General features: G+C 34.9%; 1 protein-coding gene across 9 annotated transcripts in view; it reads left to right on the top strand.

Moving 5' to 3' along the window:
• The window catches only part of CARF (calcium responsive transcription factor), a 59972-nt gene extending 36307 nt beyond the window's left edge, over nt 1-23665 (top strand). For 5 of the 9 annotated variants that reach the window (XM_045559693.1, XM_045559696.1, XM_045559694.1 and 2 more), the window contains 4 exons: nt 505-568; nt 5534-5664; nt 6042-6411; nt 8788-9256. In XM_045559693.1, the coding sequence (XP_045415649.1) occupies nt 505-568; nt 5534-5664; nt 6042-6411; nt 8788-8906 (684 nt within the window). In that variant the 3' untranslated portion in view covers nt 8907-9256. Of the gene's footprint in view, nt 1-504; nt 569-5533; nt 5665-6041; nt 6950-8787; nt 9257-11100; nt 12012-23635 lie in introns of those variants that run through there. The other 4 variants (XR_006736942.1, XR_006736943.1, XM_045559697.1 and 1 more) reach the window with 4 other exon arrangements.
• Nucleotides 23666-23911: the final 246 nt, after the last annotated feature.

The following is a 23911-nucleotide window of genomic DNA, read 5'->3' as shown; positions in this document are numbered from 1 at the left end:
ATAGTTTTCCCCTAAATATTAGTTATTTCTATGAAAGTTTTGCCTACTCTGAAGAGATTACTATAACTACCAAGAAACTGCTAATTACAATCCAGGCAGTGATTATGGTATTAAAATCTAAGGAGCAATATCCTTTGCTCTCCTAACTTTTACTATCCAAATTTAGTAATTGAATAAATTTGGATTTTTTTAAAAGTTAGAACTACTATTCCTTGCTATCCATAACTCTTAATTATCACTATCTAAAATTCAGAAATTAAAACAGATTTGGTCGACAATGCTCTTTTGACATCTACACTTGCTATCCATATTCTTGCTCTCTGAACTCAAGAACCTAATGTATTTGGATAGTAAAGTATACTTGTGCTTTGAGAATGTCAACAAGTGAAGAGAATAATTACAGAATATAATAAAATTATTCTATGGATGAAGAAAATATGACAGTTGCATTGATTTTTTTCAATATAAATGCTTTTTTTACTGAAATAAATGTTTCCATTTCAGCTTCAGTGGACTACAGACAGTGGGAATATTCTCAGAGAAACTGTGACAGTTACATTTGCAGAAGGTAGATTACCTTAAATACCTTTAAAATATAAAATCAAACAGTATTAAAACTGAAAGGAACTTGAGATATTATCTCCTCTAAACAAATTTTATAAGTGAGAAAACTAGGACCCAAAGAGACAAGAGCAACTATATTAGGGATTATCAAAATATTTCCTGCTTTTAAAATTTCCTTTTATACTCAGCTTTTATGCTTTTTTATGACTGAAATTTTGAAGCTGATTACTAGCACAGGGAACTAGAAGGCTGGCTAATTCCTGTAGTAATAACCATAGGATACCTTGATTTGGGGACTATTGTCCATTTTTTATGGTTTGCTTTTTTTCCGTATGTTCTTACTCCTATATTCTCTCAATATTCCAAGCTTATTTTGACCCTTATATACCCGTTCTCCCTTCTGGAAGTGTCTTTTTTCTTCTGCATGGCAAACTTTTCTTATTTCTCAAATAGCAATCTCTTTTCCTCTGTTAACTTCACCGCCTATATAAAATAAGCTATTTATTCTTTTGTAGTTACCTCTGTATTTAACATGGTAACGTTTTGTTTAGGTGTCTGTATCTTTCATTATGGTTTGAGTCAGGGGCAAGGATTATATTTTATTCAAATTAATATACCTAGTAGGTAGCATAATAACTGCTAGAAAGTTAACACCTCAGCTGGGTGCAGTGGCTCACACCTGTAATCCTAGAACTTTGGGAGGCCAAGGCGGGAGGATTGCTTGAGGCCAGGAGTTCAAGACCCCATCTCTACAAAAAATATAAAAATTAGCCAGTTGTGTTGGCATGTGCCTGTAGTTCCAGCTACTCGGGAGGCTGAGGCAGGAAGATGACTTGAGCTCAGGAGTTTGAGGTTACAGTGAGCTATGATGATGCCACTGCACTCTAGCCTGGGCAACAGAGTGAGACCCTGTCTCAAAAAAAAAAAAAAAAATTAACACCTAAATAAATGTTTTAGAATCAATAAATGAATAATTGTATATATAAAATAGTATTTTTTTTATTCTACTTATTAACCTTTAAGAGTCACTTTGCCTGTAGACTAGCTTTCAGATTCTTTATTCTACACAGATTTTACTCACTGTGCTAAATGCTGGATATAGAAAAGAACAGGTAAGTTTCCTGCCTTATGGAATTTAAAGTTTAGCAAGAGGAAAAAAGACACTAAACAAATATGTCATAATTAACTCCTATTATAAAAAGTACCATGAGAGAGTTGTGCAAAATTATGTGGGAGTAGTGATAAAGACATATAACTTGGTCTAGGAAGAAGAGAAGTAACCCTTGGAAACGTGACTTTTAAACTAAAAACTGAAGAATGAGTAGGAATTTGCCAATCAAAGAAATAGCATGTGCAAAGGCTAAGCAAGAAAGAGCTTGTCATGTTTAAGGAATTTAAGAAGGCTAGTGTGGATTAAGCATAGACAGTGCTTGGAGATAAAATTATATAAGCAAAACTGGTTTAGGAGACCATTTTACCTATACACATGAAAGCTGATAGTGGTTTAGACTACAGTTGGTGGCATATAAACTAGAATTGGATTTAAGAGTTATTTTAACACATTAACTGCCATGTGAGTTGTATTTGACTCATGCTGGTTTTGAAGCATATGTAACTCACACATCTCTTACCTTGGGAGCTGCGTGAACTATTTTTCAAGTTGCATATGACTCACACACAGAAAACAATAAAAAAATTTTTTTCATTAAATTAGAAAGGATCATTTTGTTTTCAAAGTTTTTATTCTATTTTCATAATAGAACATCATGGCCCCAAGGAAAAGAAATTTTTTTTTTCTGGTGTGGCAGTGAATGTGTTAAAAGTAGAATTCATGACATTTTGGGCTGGATGATTAAAAAACTTTTTTAAGTAGAATTCAAAGACCTTGGTTATTAATTGACTAGGTGTGTGGCAGGGGAGGGTAAAAGAGTGGGAATGATCAAAGATGACCTCTGAATCTCTACGATGAGCAGCTGACTGAAAGTGGCGTTTATTGAAATCGGCAATACTGGGAAAGGAAAAGGGCATTGGTTGGGTAGGGGAGAGAAAAGAGATCATAAAGTCAGGTTTGGAAAGCTTGAGTTTCAGAGGCATTTCAGTGGAATGGATTGGGAGGAAGCCATACTGTGATGGTTGAAGAGTGAATGGGAGATGAGTGAAGGAGTAGAGACTATGTGGATCACTTTTTCAAGAAGTTTTGCTATGCAGGGTTGAGGAAAGATATTTTAAGATAGTAGAGACCTGAAAAGATAGATGAAGATGAAGCTGGTGATGGAAAGTTAAAGAAATTTCTATCTGTTGGCTTCTCTTTTCTCTTTGAGAGTGCTAAAGAATGAGGAAAGGTCTCAGGAAGAGTGGTGTGGGTTTGAGGGAAATGCAGATTAGAAATCATCCTGAATAGAGAGTGAGAGAAACATTGCCAGATACATGTGAATGTCCAGTTGAATTTGTTGATCATGAATTGGTAGTAGGAGTAGTAGTGAGTTTCGTTTTTAGCAGTACTCAGCTTCCCATGTATAGGCCCAGGAAGCCATTTCATCCAGAGTTAGGGTTTTACCAGGGGAATATGACCAAAAGACAGAGAAGCAAGGGAATTTAGGGTACCTGTAAGAGAGTGACTGCAATTGTAGACCCAAGACTCTAAGCTGGACGGGGAGAGAATTTTGTTAAGGAAGAAGGCATTGGATGTGAAGAAAACTAAGGGATTAATTGACTGGAAGTTCACATGAAGTTGAAGAACAACTGTATTCTTCCAGCAAAATCCTAGAAGAATAAGAGGTTGTGATCAGAGAATGGGATGTTTGAATTTGAGATTTTAGAGGTACAATAGTCCAGAATATTACAGGAGTAGTGGGTGACTGCAACAGAGTGAAGTAAAAGGACAGTAGAAATAAAGAAGCCAAGGAATGAGAGTGCTGTTTAATCCTCTCAGTGGTCCATTAAGGAAGGACTCTTTAATTATCCTGATTTTACAGATGAGAAAATTGAAGTTTAGAAACTGAGTTATGTATCATATAAAAGGTCACACAGAAAAGCCAGCACTTAAATCCATCTGGGATGGGGAACCTGCAGCCTTCTATTTTAATAAAATCCTTTTATTTTTATTAATATATTTTTGTTCATCTTTTATATTTTTATTTTATTTTTAAAACAAATCTTGGATTTGTTCTGTAAGTTTGGATTCAGTCAAAAGGCCACACTTAAGGACCTAGAGAGCCACATGTGGCCTTAAGGCTGCAGGTTCCCCACCCATGGCCACCTTTTAAATTACTCAGTTATATTATGAAAACAATATTTATTGATGATTAGTTTTTTTGTTTGTTTGTTTGAGACAGGGTCTCGCTTTGTCACCCAAGCTGGAGTACAATGGCATGATCATAGCTCACTGCAGCCCTGAACCCTGGGCTCAAGTGATCCTTCTGCTTCAGTCTCCCTAGTAGCTGGGACTACAGGTGTGCACCACTACACCCCACTAATTTTTAAAATTTTTATTGAGACCAGATCTCGCTGTGTTGCCTAGGCTGATCTCAAACTCCTGACCTCAAGTGATCCTCTTGCCTCAGCCTCCTAAAGTGCAGAGATTACAGGCATGAGCCACTGCACCCGGCCAATAATTAGTTTTTGCTTGACTTAAAGAGATGAATATGTTTGGGTTAACATATAAGAATTACATGAGAACGATTCAGATTCTTTAAGGACAATTATTTAAAATTGAGATATTTTAGAGTTTTACTTTTATTCATTTATCCCAAAAAGAGTTACTAAAAGAAATTTAATATTGTTATTATTGAGGACCAACTTTTGCCAGACATTATCCTAGGCACTCTAGGGCTAGAAAAGATGAATCAAGTTTGGTCTTTGTAATTGAGAAGCTAAATAGCTTTCACACATCTAGAGAAGTTTGGGAATAGTCCAGCATTATAGCCTGGATAATGGACTATGTTAAAGTTACAGGTATAGAATCTTTCAAGGAAACAAATATGCACTTTGCCCTCCCTATCTGTGGGTTCCACATCCATGTATTCAATTAACAGTGGATTGAAAAATATTTTTAAAAAATTACACATGTACTGAACATGTATAGACTTTTTTCTTGTCATTCTCTAAATAATACAGTATAACAACTACTTACATGGCATTTACATTGTATTAGGTATTATAAGTAATCTAGAGAAGATTTAAAGTATAAGAGAGTGGCCAGGCATGGTGGCTCATGTCTGTAATCCCTGCACTTGGGAGGCCGAGGCATGAGGATTGCTTGAGGCCAGGAGTTTGAGACCAGTCTGGGCAACATAGCAAGACTCCATCTCTACCAAAAAAAAAAAAAAGTAATTAGCTGGGTGTGGTGATGCACACCTGTTGTCCAAGCCACACAGGAGGCTGAGGTGGAAGAATTGCTTGAGCCCAGGAGTTTGGGGCTGCAATGAGCTATGATAGCACTACTGCACTCCAGCCTGGGTGGCAGAGCAAGACCCTGTCTCTAAAAAATATATATAAATAAAATTTAAAAAAATAAAATATATGGGAAGATTTTTACATTGTATTATGAGTAATCTAGAGAGGATTTGAAGTACACAGGAGCATATGCTTAGGTTATATGCAAATATTATGCCATTTCATATCAGGGACTTGAGCATCCATAGATTTTGGTATCTGAGGGAGGTCTTGGAACCAATCTTCTATGGATCTGAAGGGATGACTGTATTCCTAGATCCCATCCTAGATCTATTGCATTAAAATTAATGGAGATTAAACCTAGGAATCTATATATCTTTTAAAGTTCCCTTAGAGATTCTCATGATCTGCCAGTTTCTGGAAATAGTGGAATAGATGACTTCTTGAAGTCCTTTGCAAAACTTTGACCTTGTTTCCTATTCCAGTTCTAATTAGAAAGAGTTGTAATAAAGTGTAGTATCTTAGAAGCCATACAGTTATGTTGTTTCAATAGTTTATTTTTTATATACTTTAGGAAATTCACCACGAGAATCAGTTACCACCAAAGGAGAAACAAATCAGACAGGAGGTTCTTTGTCTCATGAGCCAACCCACTTGCTCTCCTCACTTTCCTCCTTTCAGCCAAAAATATTTACACAACTACAGGTCAGTATTCAGTAAAGTAGCCAAATTTGAGGCCCTTCTCTTTATTTCTCAATCTCTCTTTTTCTTCTAGAGATTTTAGAGAGTTGTTATAGAGTTATACTAATCACCAAATATGTTTTTATTATTAATTTCCTGACTTCGTGTCTCAATTTAAGATAATTCAAACGGTATGTTTTGAAAAAGTTTAAGGTTGACTATGAATGCAATAAATTTAGTTGTACTACTTTTTCCTTGGTTCTGGTTTCTACCCTCAATATTTATTAGTAACTATATTCATTTTATTTGTTCCAATTTTGTGTCAAAAAATAACATATCCTATGAGAATATCATACATAGTAAATTCAAACGTTTTGATATTACTGTTTTTGGTTTAAAAGGGTTTGCAGTTACAACCAAGGTTCGCCTCTTCTGATGCATCACCGGCTCTGATATCAGTAAATAACCACCCCTCCTCCAGTCCTTCAAGACTTCTGGATTCAATAGGAAGTACTGTAATGAATAATAATTCTCTACTGCTTGGTCAAAGCCGTAGCCTTCAAACAGATACATGCCTAACCCAAAACAATAGTACTTCCTCTACCATGGGTAACCTTCCAGGACCGGATCAAAATCTAGTTGCAATGGATCAGCTAGTTGAAGTTGGAGATGTTGAGGATACGGGGAATCTGGAAGGAAGTGTTCATCGGATTCTGTTGGGAGATGTGCAGAGCATTCCAATACAGATTATAGACAATCACCCAGCTCTTAGTAAGTTAAAAATCAGCTTATGATTTTGTTTTACCTTTATGGGACACACTACAGATAAAACTATTATTTATACTCAGTGTTCGTAATATTATATAAATTAAGCAAAATTATGAGGGAGGAAATTTTATTAGTATGTTTAAACTTTAAAAATTTTTTCATCTTATTTCTAATTACTTAGTCAATAAATTGAAGTTATTTATTCCCTAATTACCTGGTTTTCCATGAAAAATCTGTCGTGATGTGAAACCAGGAGATCATTTTAGAATGCATGAAAAAAATTGATAGGAGCAAATAAACAAGGAAAACTGTTTTAGCACAAAGATTATTATGAAAAAATTGATGTATGTACGTGCACACAAAAATGGAATGAAGTGGGCAGATATAAAGGTTGAAAGGAAGATTTTGAATTATAGACTTAAATGTTGTATTCCATGGAAGTTGTAAGGGAACTACTAAGACTTGGGCCCTTGGATTTAATCCAAAACCTTGTTACCTTCATTTTATTATTAAATACTAACTAGTCAAAATAATAGTAAACTCTGTCAACTCCTATTTGATCTAACTTTGTCACTTCTTCTTTTCACACCAATTGTTCTGGATTGGGCACTTATGTGGGAAAAGATTTGCAGTATACTTTGTTTTTTTGTTTTCTGTGAGACAAAGTCTGGCTCTGTTGCCCGGGCTAGAGTGCTGTAGTGTCAGCCTAGCTCACAGCAACCTCAAATGGCTGGGCTCAAGCAATCCTTCTGCCTCAGCCTCCCAAGTAGCAGGGACTACAGGCATATGTCACCATGCCCAGCTAATTTTTTCTATATATATTTTTAGTTGTCCAGATAATTTCTTTCTATTTTGTAGTAGACACAGGGTCTTCCTCTTGCTTAGGCTGGTCTCGAATTCCTGACCTCGAGGTGTCATCCTGCTTCAGCCTCCCAGAGTGCTAGGATTACAGGCGTGAGCCACCTCACTCGGCCTGCAGTATACTTTGAAGAGCAAAAATCTTCACAGCAGTTATTCTTAGAATATATAAAATATTTTACCTCCATCTTATTCATCATTTTTCTGGGTAAGGAAAACTGTGAAATAGCTTCTTCCAGAAAAGAATGATTGTCTTTTAAATTTATTGGAAGCATTACTTCTAAGAAAATTTATCCAGAGGGATATGACAGTAATATTGAGGAACTTTAATAGACAGGAAGAAAAAGGAATATACTTGAATTAATTCTTACAAATCCAAGAAATACTTAGTGGTGCCCCATTCTACAGATGGAGAAACAAAGGCTCAGAGAGGTTAAGTAATTGCCTGAAGCTCACATCTAGTAAGTGACAGAGAGGGATTTAAACCTAGATCTGTCTACTTTCCAAAGTTTTTTTTCCCCCCACTCTAAATACTTTCCCCCTCTGTGTTGTGCCACCTATTTCTTGGGAGCTGTAATCCAGAATGCTTTAAAGGAGGCCCTCTTTGGAACCAAATTTGCATGATTTATCAAGTTAGAAGATAATCTGGAAGGCTGGATATGAGTTCTATGAGTCACTCGAATTCATACTCTATTGGTCATCTATGTCTTGAGCTAAACACCTGTATGTGACAAGCATTAGGCGTGTTCAACACACTTGTCTTACCAAACATAGTCGCCATAACTTCTGTTTCCTATAGCAACTGAAAAACTGATATTCCTAAAAAAAGAGAGATGAAGATTTGATCTTAGACATCACAATGCCCAGCTCAAAATAGTGCTGCTGGTCTCCTGCATTAGTTTGGTCATAAATATTTTGAAATCAGAGTGGTAAGTGCATTCTGAAATGTTTCAGATGAGCAAACACATGGCTTGCACAGCTAAGTCACATTTAAGTCACATTTAAGATGTGGGGTATTTTTTATAATGTAAAGATCCTTAAGGGAGTGAACATTTTCTAGATATATGACCACATATGGAAACCATATAGGAGTAACACATCCATGAATTTGTAATACATATGCCTACTGTTTGCAAAACAAATTATTTTCAAATGATGGGAGACTTCCTGGCTTTTATTCACACATATTTTTTTTTAAATGGCTAAGTGTAAATATGAGATGTTCCTCATAATTTTATCAAATTATGGACTGCTTTTTTTGTCATGGTATCTGTAGAAGAGAATATAGTTTTCTTTTCTTTTTTTCATTGCTAGAAGCATACTGACAGAATTTAATAATGAATGACTGTTAAGATGTCAGAAACAGAGTTTTCAAATATGCCAACTGCTTTTCTCAATTATTTGGTTCTTTTTCCAAACTACTGGTTTTTGCTTTGCATCTAAATTCATGTAATTCTAATGATTCCAGTGTCATGAAATATATTAACCTTTAGGATTTTTCTTTTATATTTGGTTTTAAAGTTGAAGAAAATCCAGAAGGTATCATTTCTGTGAGCCAAGTTAAGCAAGAACCCAAAGAACCAGCATTGTCTATGGAAGGAAAAAAAAATATGGACTATAAAAAATTATCTGCTACATAAATTATTGAAGCATTTCAGAATTTACAACTTTGATAACTTCTGATGTCTTAGAAAAGAAGGTGAATATTGTCAGAGTGCGTCATCGTGATAACTGGATTGAAGATTAATTTGATAAGAAGCTTTGATTTAAAACTGATATACTTGTTGCCAATTACATATTTTTACCTTGAGATATTTTACTCTTTTCATTTTGTATAATTTTTATGCTTTTGATTATCTAATAAGGCCAGTATTTCAAAAGCTCTCCTGAACTCATCCACAGTATTATAGTCTGAATACAAATAGTTATCTAATCCATCCTTGGAAATACCCAATTTTGATTCTTACAAGACAGAAAAGAGCAACAACAAAAACAGTGTGTGAGTGTGTGTTTGTATGTGTATATGTATATCATAAATTTTTCTTAAGTTCTGAAAGAACTTATTCTCTCTTTAAAGTTGTGAAGAAATTTTTAATTGGCAGCAGGTAAGAGAATATTTGTAGTCTGTTTCATTTGGAAAGATAAAACAATAGATTTTACATAATGACACAAAACCCAGCAGTTACATCTGTGAAACCATTCAGTTGCATTTTAGCCTCTTCTCTTCCAATTTTTGTACTTTTAAGTACAAACCAATAGCATACCAATGGTTATCTCATAGAAATTTAAAGTGTCTTGGTAAGTACTAAGAATTTTAACTTGAATTAATCATATAAGCAGCAGAATCAATGTATCCAGCATGTAATTATACTGTATTGGAGGTAAAACACTATAAGTAGAAAGATACAGAAATTGAGAGAATTTGGAAAGAATAATAGAATTCCTCGGTGTTTACAGATGGTTTGGGGAACTTTGTGATGATAGCAGAGGATTTTCCCCCCTTTTTTTGTATTGAAGATTCAGCTCCAGTTAGAAAAGAATTTGAGTTGTATTTACATTTTTCTATGCTGGAGTTCCTACTGAATTGATGGTATTAGGATTTATAGTATTTCAAGGTAAGTATTTCTGGTTTAAAATTTAGTTCATATTTAAAACTTTAGAATGTCTGGTCTGGTATATTTCCTTGTTATGTAAGTATATTTACTTCAGATACCAAATAACTACTAAACAGTATATTCATTATAAGCGTCTGTTTTCTGGAAGATTGGTAAACTAGAAATGTCCACTATAGCTATCAAGAAATAAACCTTAACACTTTTGTTTTTCCAGCGACCATTTGTGGACATATTTTAAATTTTATTCTAAAAAAATAAAGAGTTCAAATGGATATTAATATTTAATATTCAGAGCATACACAATATAATGTGAAATGTGACCTTAATAAAAGTTAAATTTATTTCATTTAAGATTAAGTCATTAATGAATTACTTAATTCGTTACATAAATATGAGTCACTTTTGGCTTTTCTGAGTCCAGTCTCCTTAATTTACTTTGTTTCAGGTACATGACATGTATCTAAATACAAAGCACTGTTAAAATAGAAGTAGGTGGAATTCTAAAATTCCTTCTCTTTAGATTTATCTTGTATTTAATATAAAGTTTATTATTTATACCTTATTTAAGGCAAAGTTAATATTTAGTTATATATATGATTTTTTATAAGAATTGATTTTCTTTTTTCTAAGAATTGAAAGTATTTGATGTTGGCATTTATGGAGGCAGGTTGCCAAATTTCATTATGTTATGCACTTAGTCACCTCCAATCCAGATTTCTCTTAGTCTGTGTGTACTTAAAAGGAATAAATCGAAATTAATTTATGATTTAGTGTTGCACTTTAGGTAATATTGTTTTCATTTGTTATTTCTAGTTTTATGGAAACTTTTTTCAAGATTTTAAATAATAGATCTTCATCTCTCAATGGTGGTAATGGTTTATTATTAAGTATTTTACCAACTGAACTATATTCTTTTGGAGACATTCCTTTCTTTTTTGATGTTGAGTTGCTAAGGAGAAATGCTTGTTAATATATAAAAGTTAGTCAGTTACCTGTAAAGATGAGAGATGTCACAGGGTTCAGACTTTGGTATAGTTAAAAAATACAAACCTCACCTCATTCTGTGTGTATGTCTCTGTTGATACTGTTTTTTATCATGAAGACAGAAAGTTAGAGTGCATCCTCCCCACAAACAAAAAACAAAACAAAACTACCCCACAAAAACCAAGAGCATGAAGAAAGATTTAAATCCCTAATTGTATACTCTTTTGGTTTTTAGGTAGAAACTGGAACTATCAATATTTTCATGTAAGTATTTGAAAGTAGCTCTTTAAAAATGGTTTCTAAATGAGTTTATAAAAATTCATTGTCCTTTAAATGCATGTTTAGTCAACAATGTATCGATATTGTGTTTAAAGGTGCTTAGCATCACTTTTTGAAAACTATGTTTACATATTTAAGTGTTTAATTATTTTTAAATGCATAGGGTATTAAATATAAGTACATAACATTTTCGGTATCTGTATTTGGCATTCTCCTAACAGCTCTACAGCAAAGTTTGACATATGTTCTTTTTTGTCATGTATTACAAGGTGTACTATCTGTAGGAGTGAGTTGGACATTCAAAATAAGCAATTAGAAATTCACAATTACAGCTCAGCTTGTTTCTTCATTGTAGTTTTCATGTTCCAAACCTCCAAGTGAACTTTATGTATACTACAGTGAATTATAGATAAACACAGCCTTGGTGGGCCTTTTCCTCAATAGCAATTTTCTATGTAAACACTTAGTATACCTAAAAGAAAAATTTTGTATGTCTTATGCAAGGTAAATGTTTCCTAAATGTCATAGAAGTGATGGAAAACAAGTTTGGGATCTTGTCCTGCATTGAAAGTTTTGAATTTTGAGGCCCACCAGCATGTGTTTCATCTTCTTTACATCCTGTCAAAATATATTCTTAATCATGTGGGTATGAGAAAGATGTTGTTTCATTTGTACCAGGTTTAAAAAGAGGTTTAAGAAATGCGTGTATATATTTTATAATTTACTGTATACTGTCCTTGTTATAATGTAATTTTTTCATTAAAAATCCTGTGTTATTTTTTTCTTATTAGTTTTATTTTTATACTTTTCCTGGAGATAGTGGTAGTTCTATTCATCTTGAAGATGCTGAATAAACACTTTAATACCTGAGAATTTTGGCTAGAGATTTATGTTTAGTTTGAAATCTGAAAATTTTTAAGCATAACTACCAGTAACTCCTGTTAGCATTACATTTGGGAATATATATCCATTTAGTACTCTGCAACTCAGCCAAGCATCAACATTTTAAAACAAGACATAAACAATTCTTTTTTCTCCTACATTTTGGCACCATGACATCTTGAAATACAGCTTTATATTTTAGGAGTGATGACAGAAGTATATGATTAAAAGTGAAGGAATTATTAATTTTTCCCTCTTTGCTTTTTGCTTTATTCCACTCTATGCCTATATTTAAGGTCCATGGAAAATCTTAATCTCTCCAGAATGGGGACGACATTGGCTCTTCCCCATCAGTTGGTTTAGCATTCAGACAGGGTAAATAATATACTGGTATGATATCTAAATATCTGTAATTCTACTTAATTAACAGTCATAAGGACAAAGCCCTAGTATACTTTTGCCACATACATGTTAGCTATGAATTTTATTGCTGAATAATACAAGTATTTATTGCTGACCAAATTCTTAAAATTTTAGGAATAGAAAAAATTCACATATTAATGGATACTAAAGTGATTCCTAACAAAAATAAATAAATTGGCCAGGAGTGGTGGCTCACTCCTGTAATCCTAGCACTCTGGGAAGCCAAGGCAAAAAGATTGCTTGAGGTCAGGAGTTCAAGACCAGCCTGAGCAAGAGCCAGACAGTCTCTTCCAAAAATAGATAAAAAATTAGCTGGTCGTGGTGGCATGCACCTGCAGTCCAAGCTAGTCAGGAGGCTGAGGCAGGAAAATCACTTGAGCCCAGGAGTTTGAGGTTGCAGTGAGCTATGACGAAACCACTGCTCTCTACTTGGGGCAATAGAGTGAGACTCTGTCTCCAAAAAGTAAATAAATCAATAAATTGTATGGTTAGTATGGAAAACTTTGGGAATGTGATATGGGTGTAAGAATACTAAAACCAGAGGACAGAGTGGGAATCACATACCATGAGGGTTTTTGTTTTTAAAAATCTTTATTGAGGTATAATTGACATACAGTAAACTGCACGTATTTAAAATGCACAATTTGATAAGTTTTGTTATATGTATACAGCTGTGAAACCATCACCATAATCAAGATAATGAATATTTCCATCACCCTCAAAAGTTTCCTAGTACTCCTTTGTGATCCATGCTCAATCCACCCTGCCCCCTATCCCACCATCCCTAGACTAATGATCTGCTTTCTCTCACTAGAGATCAGTTTGTTAGAAGTGAAATCGTTTAGTTTGAACCTTTGTCTGGCTTTTGTCACTCAACATTGTTATTTTGCGATTTGTCTATACTATAGCATATATGAATAGTTCATTCATCTTATTACTAAGTAGTATTGCGTTTTATGAATATATCATAATTTGTTCATGTGATGATGGACATTTGGGTTGTTATTAATACTTCTAGGCTATTACAAATAAAGCTGCCATGAACATATGTGTGGAAGTCTTTGTATGGACTTATGCTTTCATTTCTCTTGGATAAATATCTAGGAGTGGAATTGCTGGTTCATATGGTAGGTATATATTTAACTTTTTAAGAAGCTGCCAAATGGTTTTCCAAAGTGGTTGTACCAGTTTACATTCCTACGAGCAGTGTCTGAGTTCCAGATTCTCTATATCCTAGCCAACACTTCGCATGGACAGTCTTTTAGGTTTTAGAGATTCTAACAGGTGCCTAGTAGTATGTAATTGTGGTTTTAATTTTCATTTCATTTCTCTAATGACTAACACAGTTTAGCATCTTTTCACGTTTTATTTGCCATCTGTACCTCCTGCCATCTGTACCATATCTTCCTTAATGGAGTGTCTGAATCTTTCACCCATATTTAAATTGGATTGTTTTCTTATTGAATTTTGAGGTTTAAAAAATACATTCTAGATATTAGTCCATTATTAGATATGCCATTTTAAAATATTTTCACCCATCTTGGTCTATAGTTTATCTTTCCACTCTTCCTTTTTTTGGGACGGGGGGGGGAGGACCCAGGGAGACAAGGTCTTGCTCTGTTGCTTAGGCTGGAGTACAGTGGCGTCATCATAGCTTGCTGCAAACTCTGGGCTCAAGGGATCTTCCTGCCTCAGGCTTCTGAACAGCTGGGACTACAAGCACACGTGTCACCATGCCCAGCTAATTTTTTTATTTTTTGTAGAGATGGGTCTTGCTATGTTGCTCAGGCTGCTCATGAACTCCCAACTTCAAGTAATCCTCCCATCTCGGCCTCCCAATGTGCTAGGATTACAGGCATGAGCCATGGCACCCAGCCTTTTCACTCTTAATAGTGTCTTTCAAAGGGCAGAAGTTCTTAAATGTGATGAAGTCCAATTTATCATTTTTTTCTTTATGGACCATGCTTTTGTATTATATAATATCTAAGAGGTTTTTCTTTAACCTAAGGACACAAAGATTTTTTTCCTATGTTTTGTTCTAGAAGTTTTATAACTTTAGGTTTTATGTTTAGATCTGTGATCCATTTTGAGTTAATTTTTGTACCCATAGTACAAGGTATATATATTGAAGTTCTTTTCATTTTAAACATACGAATATCCAATTTTTCCAGCACCATTTTTGAAAAGACTATACTTTCTGCACTGAATTGCATTTATAACTTTGACAAATATCCATTAATCTGTGATATGTGGGTCAGTTTTTGGACTCTGTTCTCTTCCATTGATCCATTTGTCTTTCTCAGTGGTTCTGAACCTGGGCAATTTTGCCCCTAGGGGACATTTTGCAAAGTCTGGAAACAATTATATTTGTTACAACTAGGATGATACACTACTGGCTTCTGGTAAATAGCGGCAGAGATCTGCTGAACATCCTACAATGCGTAAGATAGCCCCCACAGCAAAGAATTATTTGGCTCAAAATGTCAGTAGTATGAATATTGAGAAACTCTGGTCTATCCTAAAGCCAATACCACGCTGTCTTGTTTACTTTAGCTTTATAATGAGTCTTGAAGTCAGACAGTGTAAGTCCTTAAACCTTACTCTTCTTTTTCAGCTTTGTTTTAGCTATTCTAAGTCCTTTCTATTTTCATATGAATTTTAGAATTGCACTATGAATTTCTTTAAAAAAAAAAAGCCTGATGGAATTTTGCCTGGGATTATGTAGGATATATAGATCAATTTGGTGGTAGATGAAATCTTAATATTGATTCTTTAGTTTTTCTTTGCCATGTTTTACAGTTTTTAGTGTACAGATCTCATGTATCTTTTGTCAGATTTATCCCTAAGAATTTATAAATAGTATTTTTTAATTTCAATTTCTGATTGTTGCTTTAGCATATAGAAATACAGTTGATTTTATATATTGATCTTGTATCTTGCAACCTTTGAAACTCACTTACTGGTTCTAATAGCTCTTTGGTAGATCCCATCAGATTTTCTACATAGAGAGTAATGTTATTTCTTCCTTTCCAATCTAGATTTCTCTTACTTCTTTTGTCAGCTTTACACTGGCCAGAACCTAAACTACAATTTTTATTAGAAGTGGTGAGAGTGGACATCCATGCCTTGTTTCTACTCTTAGCAGAAAAGCATTTAGTCTTTTTCCATGAACTGTGATGTTAACCATAGGTTTTGTGTGTGTCCTTTATCAAATTGAGAACGCTTCCTTCTATTCTTAGTTTGCTGAGAGTTTTTATTAGGAATGGATGTTTGATTTTGTAGGTCCTTTTTCCACATGTATTGAGATGGTCATTTGGTTTTTGTTTTTTAGTCTCTCAATATGGTGAGAGACTTTAATTGAATTTCAAGGGATAAAACAAGCTTGCATTCCTGGAATAAGCCATACTTGTTTCAGGATGTGTTATCTTTTTTTATATATATCGCTGCATTTAATGTTATGATTGCTACAGTCGGGTTTAAATCCGTCATATTGCTATTTGTTTTCTGTTTGTCCCATCCGTTCTTGGTTCCTCTTCTTTTTCTCCCTTCTTTTGGTGTAATTGAGCTTTTTTATTATTCCATTTTACCTTTTTTTATAGACTTATTAGCTATAACTCTTTGTTTTGTCATTTTATGATTGCTTTAGTGTTTATAGTATACATCTTTAATTTACCACAATATACCTTCAGGTACAATTGTACCATTGCATATAAGAATCTTATAATAACATATGTCCATTTTTCCCCTTCTCATTTTTGTGCTATTGTTGTTATATGGTTGATTTCTGCATGTCTTATAAAACCCCCAATGGAATATTATCATTTGTGCTTTAAACAGTGATCTTGTAAAGACATTTAAATAATAAGGAAAAAATTTATATTTACCCTATAGCTATTATTTCTTTCTTTTTTTTTTTTTTTTGAAAGGGATAAGTAAAGAGGCTTTATTGGAGCACTCCTGAGTGGAGGGTCACGAGTCCCGAGAGAGAGAGAGAGAGAGACCCGAGCGAGTTTCACAGGTCCCATGAGTGAAACCAGAGAAGTCACCCCTATAGCTCTTATTTCTGATGTCCTTCATTCCTTTATGTAGATCCATATTTCCATTTGGTATCATTTTTCCTTTTGCTTAAAGAACTTCCTTTAACATGTTTTGTAGTACAGTTCTGTTGCTTTTATGAATTCTTTCAAGTTTATCATGTCTGAGAAAGTATTTATTTCACCTTTGTTTTTAATATTTTCCCTGAATAAAGAATTCCACATTGACCGTTTTTTTCTTTTAGTACTTTAAATATTTCGCCCTACTGTCTTCTACCTTGAATTATTTCCAATGAGAAATCTGCTATAATTCTTATCTTTGTTCCTTAGCATGTGTGTCTTTTTTTCCTCTGGCTACATGTTATATTTTCTTTTTATCATTAGTTTTTAGCAACTTGATTATGATGTGCCTTAGTGTGGTTTTCTTCATGTTTCTTGCGTTTGGGGATTTTTGAACTTCTTAGGTTCTATAGGTTTACAGTATTCATCAAATTTAGAAATTTATCAACCATTTTTTCTCAGATTTTTTGTCTCCCCCTACTTTCTTACAGGAATTCCAGTTACATGTGTATTAGACTGCTTGAAGTTATCCCACATCTTACTGATGTTCTGTTCATTTTTTCCCATCTTTTTTGTATCTCTGTTCCTTCTGTATAGTTATATTTCTCTGTCTTCAAATTCACTGATCTTTTCTTCTGCAGTGTCTAATCTGTTGTTAATCCTAAATTAACTTGGTGTTATTAATATACCCAGTATATTTTTCATCTCTAGAAATTTAATTTGGGGATTTTTTTGTATCTTCCATGTCTCTACTTAACATCTTTAATCTTTCCTTTAGCTTTTTGAACGTATGGAATGTATCTATAATAACTGTTGTTAATGTCCTCATATACCAAGTCTAGCATTTATGTTTTTATTGTTTGTTTTTGAAGGTGTTTTAATTGATTGATTTCCCTGCTCATTAAAAAATATTTTCCGTCTTTGCATTTCTGGTAATTTTGATTGGATGACGGATATGACTTTTACTTTGTTGGGTGCTGGATATTTTTGTGTTCCTTTAAATATTCTTGAGTTTTGCTCTAGGACACAGGTAATTTGAAACAGTTTGATCCTTTAATGTCTCACTTTTAAACTTCATTAGGTGAGACCAGAGCAGCATTTAATCCAGTGTTAATTTTGTCCCATTACTGAGGCAAAATTCTTCTGAGTACTCTACCCTGTGCTTTTGAATCCTGAGGTTTTCTACGCTGGTTGGTGGAAATAGGCACTCTTCTAGCCCCTTGTGAGCTTCAGGGGTTGTTCCCTCAAATCCTTTCAGGTTATTCTTTCCCCAGCCTCAAATAGTTTCCTTATACTCATTCAGTGATTAGTCAGTACTCTACTGAATACTGGAGACTAACCCTCTGTAGATCTCAAGTTCTCTATTTGTATAGCTCTCTCCTCTCTAGTACTCTGTCTTGAAAACTCTAGCTGCTTTGGTTCTCTTGGATTCCAGGTTCCATTGCCACTACTCAGGGAGACCACCAGGCTCTATCCAGGTGCTCCCTGTGCCACAGCCTGGAAGCTCTCTTCAGGCAGTAATCTGGGAAAATCATAGGCCTCATCTCATTGTTTTCCATCTTTCATGGATCACTGTCCTCTGTTGAATAATGCCCCGATGTTTTGAGAATCATTGTTTCATATGTTTTATCCAGTTCTATAGTTGTTTCAGGCAGGAAAATAAATCTGGTCACTTTTACTAGAAGTTGAAGTTCTCCAGACAGTTTCGACATAATGTCACATTTGGGTTTCTGCAGGAGTAGGAGAGTTAGGAGATGAAATAGGGGGCTGTAAGAAAGGTGCAGGGATAGATTATGATATGAAATAGAGTACAAAATTCTGAGTGAAACAAGTATATATGTCATTTGGGACTTAAGGTATTTGACTGGTCCAGAATAATTCCTATGAACTTCCTGATTGGATATAGGGACCACCTTTGATGGTATAATGTCCAGTTCCCACCATTACAGCTCTAGCGATCATAATGACTCAGTCTTCTACGTCCTGCCCTGACAGAATTAGGTGCCATGCAGGATACCAAAGTAAATGATTTAAAAGTTTGCCTTAGAGAAACTTTATGTCTATACATGAGATATATAACTTTATACAAGATAAAAAATGGTAAGTTTGATAATAGGAATATAGATAAAATTATATAAGAATTCAGAGGAAGAATATATTACTTTCAAGGAACAAAGATAACATTTTAATGAGTATCTACAGCACCAGAAATTGTACTTGGTGCTTTATATTATTTGGTTAAAGCACTTGGCATTTTGCCTAGCATAAAATAAGTGGTTTCTTATTATTATAGCTTGGACTTGTGGTTAAGAGCATGTACTCTGAAGTCAAAAACCTTGGATTTGCATCCCAACTTCCTCTTTAGTAGCTCTGTAACTTTGGACAAGTTACTTGGACTTTGAGTTCTTTGTGTTTTTTATCTGAGAGAATAGTAGTGGTAGCTACTTAACTGAATTTTTATGAGGATTTAATGAGATACTCCATGTAAAAATCTCAGAATCTGGTACATGGCACTCAATGTATGTTAACTTTTATATAGTAGCTCCCCTTTTCCGCAATTTCACTTTCTGTAGTTGAAGTTAGTTACCTACAGGGAACCATAATCTGAAAATATAACATACAATAAGATATTCTGAGAGAGAGAGAGAGAGAGAGAGAGAGAGAGAGAGAGAGAGAGAGAGAGAGAGAGAGAGAGAACATATTCACTTAACTTTTTGTGTATGTGTGTGACAGGGTCTCACTCTGTTGCCCAGGCTGGAATGCATTGGTGAGATCATAACTCACTGCAGGGAGCCTTGAACTCCTGGGCTCAAGTGATCTTCCTACTTCCAGCCTCCCAAGTAGTTGGGACTACAGGCGCTTCCCACCATGCCCAGCTAATTTTTAAAAACATTTTTTTGGGTCGGGCGTGGTGGCTCATGCCTGTAATCCTAGCACTCTCAGAGGCCAAGGCGGGAGGATTGTTTGAGCTCAGGAGTTCGAGACCAGCCTGACTGAGCAAGAGCTCCATCTCTACTAAAAATAGAAAGAAATTAGCTGGACAACTAAAAATATATAGAAAAATGTAGCCAGGCCTGGTGGCGCATGCCTGTAGTCCCAGCTACTCAGGAGGCTGAGTGAGAAGAATTGCTTGAGCTCAGGAGTTTGAGGATGCCATGGCACTTTAGCCCGGGCAACAGAGTGAGACTCTGTCTCAGGAAAAAAAAAATTTTTTTGGAGATACAAAGTCTTGCTATGTTGCCCAGGCTGGTCTTACATTCCTGGCCTCAAGTGATCCTCCTACCTTAGCTTCCCAAAGTACTGGGATTACAGGCATGAGCCACCACACCTGGCCCATAATTTTTGTTACAGTATATTGTTATAATTGTTTTACTTTATTATTAGTTGTTTACTGTGCCTAATTTTTAATTTTAATTTTTATTTATTGTCTTAACTATGCCTAATTTATAAATTAAACTTCATCATAGGTATGTATGTATAGGAAAAAACATGGTATATATAGGGTGTGGTACTATCAGCAGTTTCAGGTATCCACTTGGGAGTCTTGGAACATATCCCCCACGGATAAGAGGGAACTACTGTAATTAATCTTCTTAATGATGAACTTTGAAGTCCTGAAAGATGAATATTATGCTCAAGATGGTGTATCTGTGAGGGTGCACCTTAACCTTCTTGCCATAGATCCTGATTATCATGGCTTAACCAAATAAAGAAGTCTCACTTTTTTATGAAACAAGTCTGACCAGGGCTGGTATGATGGCTTCATGTTGTGATCAGGAACCTTAGGCTCCTTTTAATCTTTTCACATAACCAGCTCTAACATGTAGTTTTCATCTATTAATACATCATCTACATACTTGTTGCCTTTTTGTCCATGATGATTGCTCCACCTCCAGCATTGCTCAGAGTTCAGACAGGAAGAATGGAAGGGGCAAAAGGCCAGTTTAGGTGAGTCAGCTTGTTTTTAAAGGTCTTTCCAGAAAGACCCAATGTAACTTCTACTTAATATCTCATTGGTTAGAACTATTATATGATCATACTAGCTAAAAAGGATGCTAGGAAGTGTAGTTTTTTTTTTAATTGGCACATTACCACCCCAAGCAAAATTGTGTTTTAATGAGAGTTAAAAAATTCATTTAATATCATGTATACCACTTAACTGTCTCTCCTGCAAATGGGAGAACTGAAATTTAGAAATTTAATAACTTACGTGAGGTTGTTGCACAACTGTTAAGTGAAAAAGCTCATGTTGGTGTCATGGTCTATCCATTCCCAGTCCACATACCATTTCTACACAGTCCAGAAAAATAGGTGACATTTGAGTTGGATCTTTTATGCATGGTAGACTATGGACGTGAGACTAAAAGGAAAATGCATTGACTTCAAAGAAAAAGTAGAGGGAGTTATATGGCACATTTGGGATACTGTTAAGTTCATTTTGGTGAGAACTTAGAATTCAGTAAAGGAAAGAAGCTGGGGAAAAAATTGGAATATCTTTAAGATATTAAATGGCAGAAATTCTAGAAGGTTAGGATAAAATTTTTACATTTTACTTAGCATGTGTTAGGTTAAAAGTCTTATATAAGTGGTCCATCAAAAAGTTTTCTTAAAATCTTGGTGAAAAATTAATTTTCATAGGTTGCTGAAAATAGGTATGATGACTAAAAGGAGGTGATAGAATAATTTGATAGACCACCATGATTAAATTGCATAACAATTTTCTTGCTGCAACTATTGCATCTATAATTGCTTTTAGAAACTCTTGGGTTTTTTACATTTATATTCTGCAGACACTAAAACCTTAATAAAGGTGGACATACATTTAGCCAACAAAAGTCTTGTTTTCTGCCCTTTTGGAGCTTACATTCCAGTAGGGGGAGACAGACAATAAATAATAAATGTAATAAGTATATTACAAACATAATAAGTATATTATATATACTTATGTGTATTATTACATATACTTTCATGTATATTATGTACTTATATGTTAGGTTGGTAAGTGATATGGAACAAAAAATTGAGCAGAGAAAGAGGGAAATAAAAGGTAAGAGGGGGATTGCAATTTTATTTATTTATTTTATTTTATTTGTATTTATTTATTTATTTATTTATTTTTTAAGACAGAGTCTCACTTTGTTGCCCAGGCTAGAGTGCCATGGTCAGCCTAGCTTACAGCAACCTCAAACTTCTGGGCTCAAGCAATCCTCCTGCCTCAGCCTCCCAGAGTGCTAGGATTACAGGTGTGGGCCACTGCACCCCCCCTTCCCCCTACAAGAATTGCAATTTTAAATTGGATAATCAAAGTGGGCCTTATTGAGAAGGTACATGTAAGCAAATTTTGAAGGGAATAAGAGAGTTAGCCATGAAGATGCCATGCAGAGCAGTCCAGACAGAGGAAATTGCAAGATCAGGAAGTTCCTGCTATGTTTGAGGTCAGCAAGAAGACTAATATGACTGGAATGGAGTAAGCAAATGAGAGTGTTGACTGGGAAGTGAGGTCAGAGAGGTGATAATAAGGGCTTTCTTTTTTTTTTTGAGACAGAGTCTTGCTCTGTCACCTGGCTAGAGTGCAGTAGCGTCATCATAGTTTACTGCAACCTCAAACTCAAGCTCAGGCTTAAGCTATCCTCCTGCCTCAGCCTCCCGAGTAGCTGCGATTACATTTGCGTCAGGGTGCCAGGCTAATTTTTTCTATTTTTAGTAGAGATGGGGCTTGCCCTTTCTCAGATTGGTCTCGAACCATAAAAGGTCTTATAAGCCATTGTAAAGACTTCGGCTTTATAGTGGAAATGGAAAGCCATTGCTGAGTTTTGGGCAGAGGAATGATATGACATGATTTTCCTTTTAAGAGGATCACTTTGGCCATTGTTTTGAGGATAGATTTTACAGTTAATCTGTCTCCCTCTACTAGATTATAAACTCTGCAGGGGGGATATTGGTCTTTTTTGTTCATTGATATATCACAGTGGTAGATGCATAGGATATATTTTTTAGTGAATGACATTTAAGATTTCAGAGTGCTCTTGTAGAAAATAAATAAAAAAGAACCTAAATGAAATACAAAAGTTGTTGAGGTGAGAGAATTGTTGAAGAAATGTTTTTGAACAGGATAAAGGGGATGGTCTTGGCTGAAACCCCAAATTAAAAAAAAAAAAGAAAGAAAGAAAGGAGAAAGAAAATGGGATCTAGCACCCAAGTAAAGGGTTTGGCTTTAGATAGGAGCATGGATACTTCATCTATGGATAGATACAAAGCAGACCACATGGATAAAGATGCTAATATGTGGGTACAAGTGAGAGTCTATGGAAATTTTCTTTTGGTTGCTTCAGTTTTCTCAGTGAAATAAGAAGCAAAGTTCTTAGGGAAGCGTGAAGATGGGTGCATGGGGCTAGGGGTCTTAGGGGACTTGAAGAGAAAAGAGAAACTGTAAGATAGTTGTCTAGTAGAGTAGGAGAGTGAATAGACTAGGGAAATATATTATTACTGGACCTACTTGATTAAGGGTTATTTAAAGTTCATGTTCATAAATTGAAAATGAGACTAGTCAGCATAGCTGTATGTTTTTCTCCAATCATGATCAACAGTGACAGAATTTGTTGGGAGCCAGACATTGTGTTACCTGCTGGCTGTAGAAAGCATAATAAGATCTAATCCTACCTCTGTGAGGACTCATAGTGTAGTAGGGGCAGACAGTTATACAATCATTAATTATAATATGATGTGATAAATACTATCAATCCAAACAAAGGAAACATGTTTTAAGTCAAAGAGGAGATTCCAGGCTGATGAACAGTTCAGGCTGGCAGAAGCGTAGGATATCATGGAAGGAATAGCAGATTAGTCTAAGAAAGCAGAAGATTGTGAAAGACTTACTTCCAAACTCTCACCTCCCTGTGTCCAATCCTAAACTATTATGTCAAAAACTTTGCCCTATCCCAATTCTATTTTGAAACTAATCTTAAACCAGATCCCCCCAAAATTTTATGTATTGTGCCTCTGACTTCCACCTGTGAGACACTGCTAAGACTATCAAGGTAGTATTTTCCCTCACTGCAGTAAGCAAAAAATTCAATTTTGATTTATCAACAGGTTATTTTGGAGGTATTTTAATGGAGCCAGCATTTGATGATCTTGGAGGTCCCATCAGATTCTGATCAAGACCTCCTAAGACCCTCAACTTGGAAACAATGCTTTTCTGAGGCCCTTTGAGCCTCCTGCACAGGGTCTCTCCAATGATGATGATGAGGTAAGTTCACATTGGGTTTGAGGTCTGATTTCTTATTTTTCATTAAACACCCCAAATGTTAAGTCTTCTTTGTTTCATTTCAGAATACTACCTAGGAATGAGAAACCTCTACTTTACAT

The sequence above is a fragment of the Lemur catta genome, chromosome 8 (assembly GCF_020740605.2).
Source record: "Lemur catta isolate mLemCat1 chromosome 8, mLemCat1.pri, whole genome shotgun sequence".
Lineage (NCBI taxonomy): Eukaryota > Metazoa > Chordata > Mammalia > Primates > Lemuridae > Lemur > Lemur catta.
Note: the sequence above shows the minus strand (reverse complement) of the source record. Positions and strands in the feature narration are given on the sequence as shown.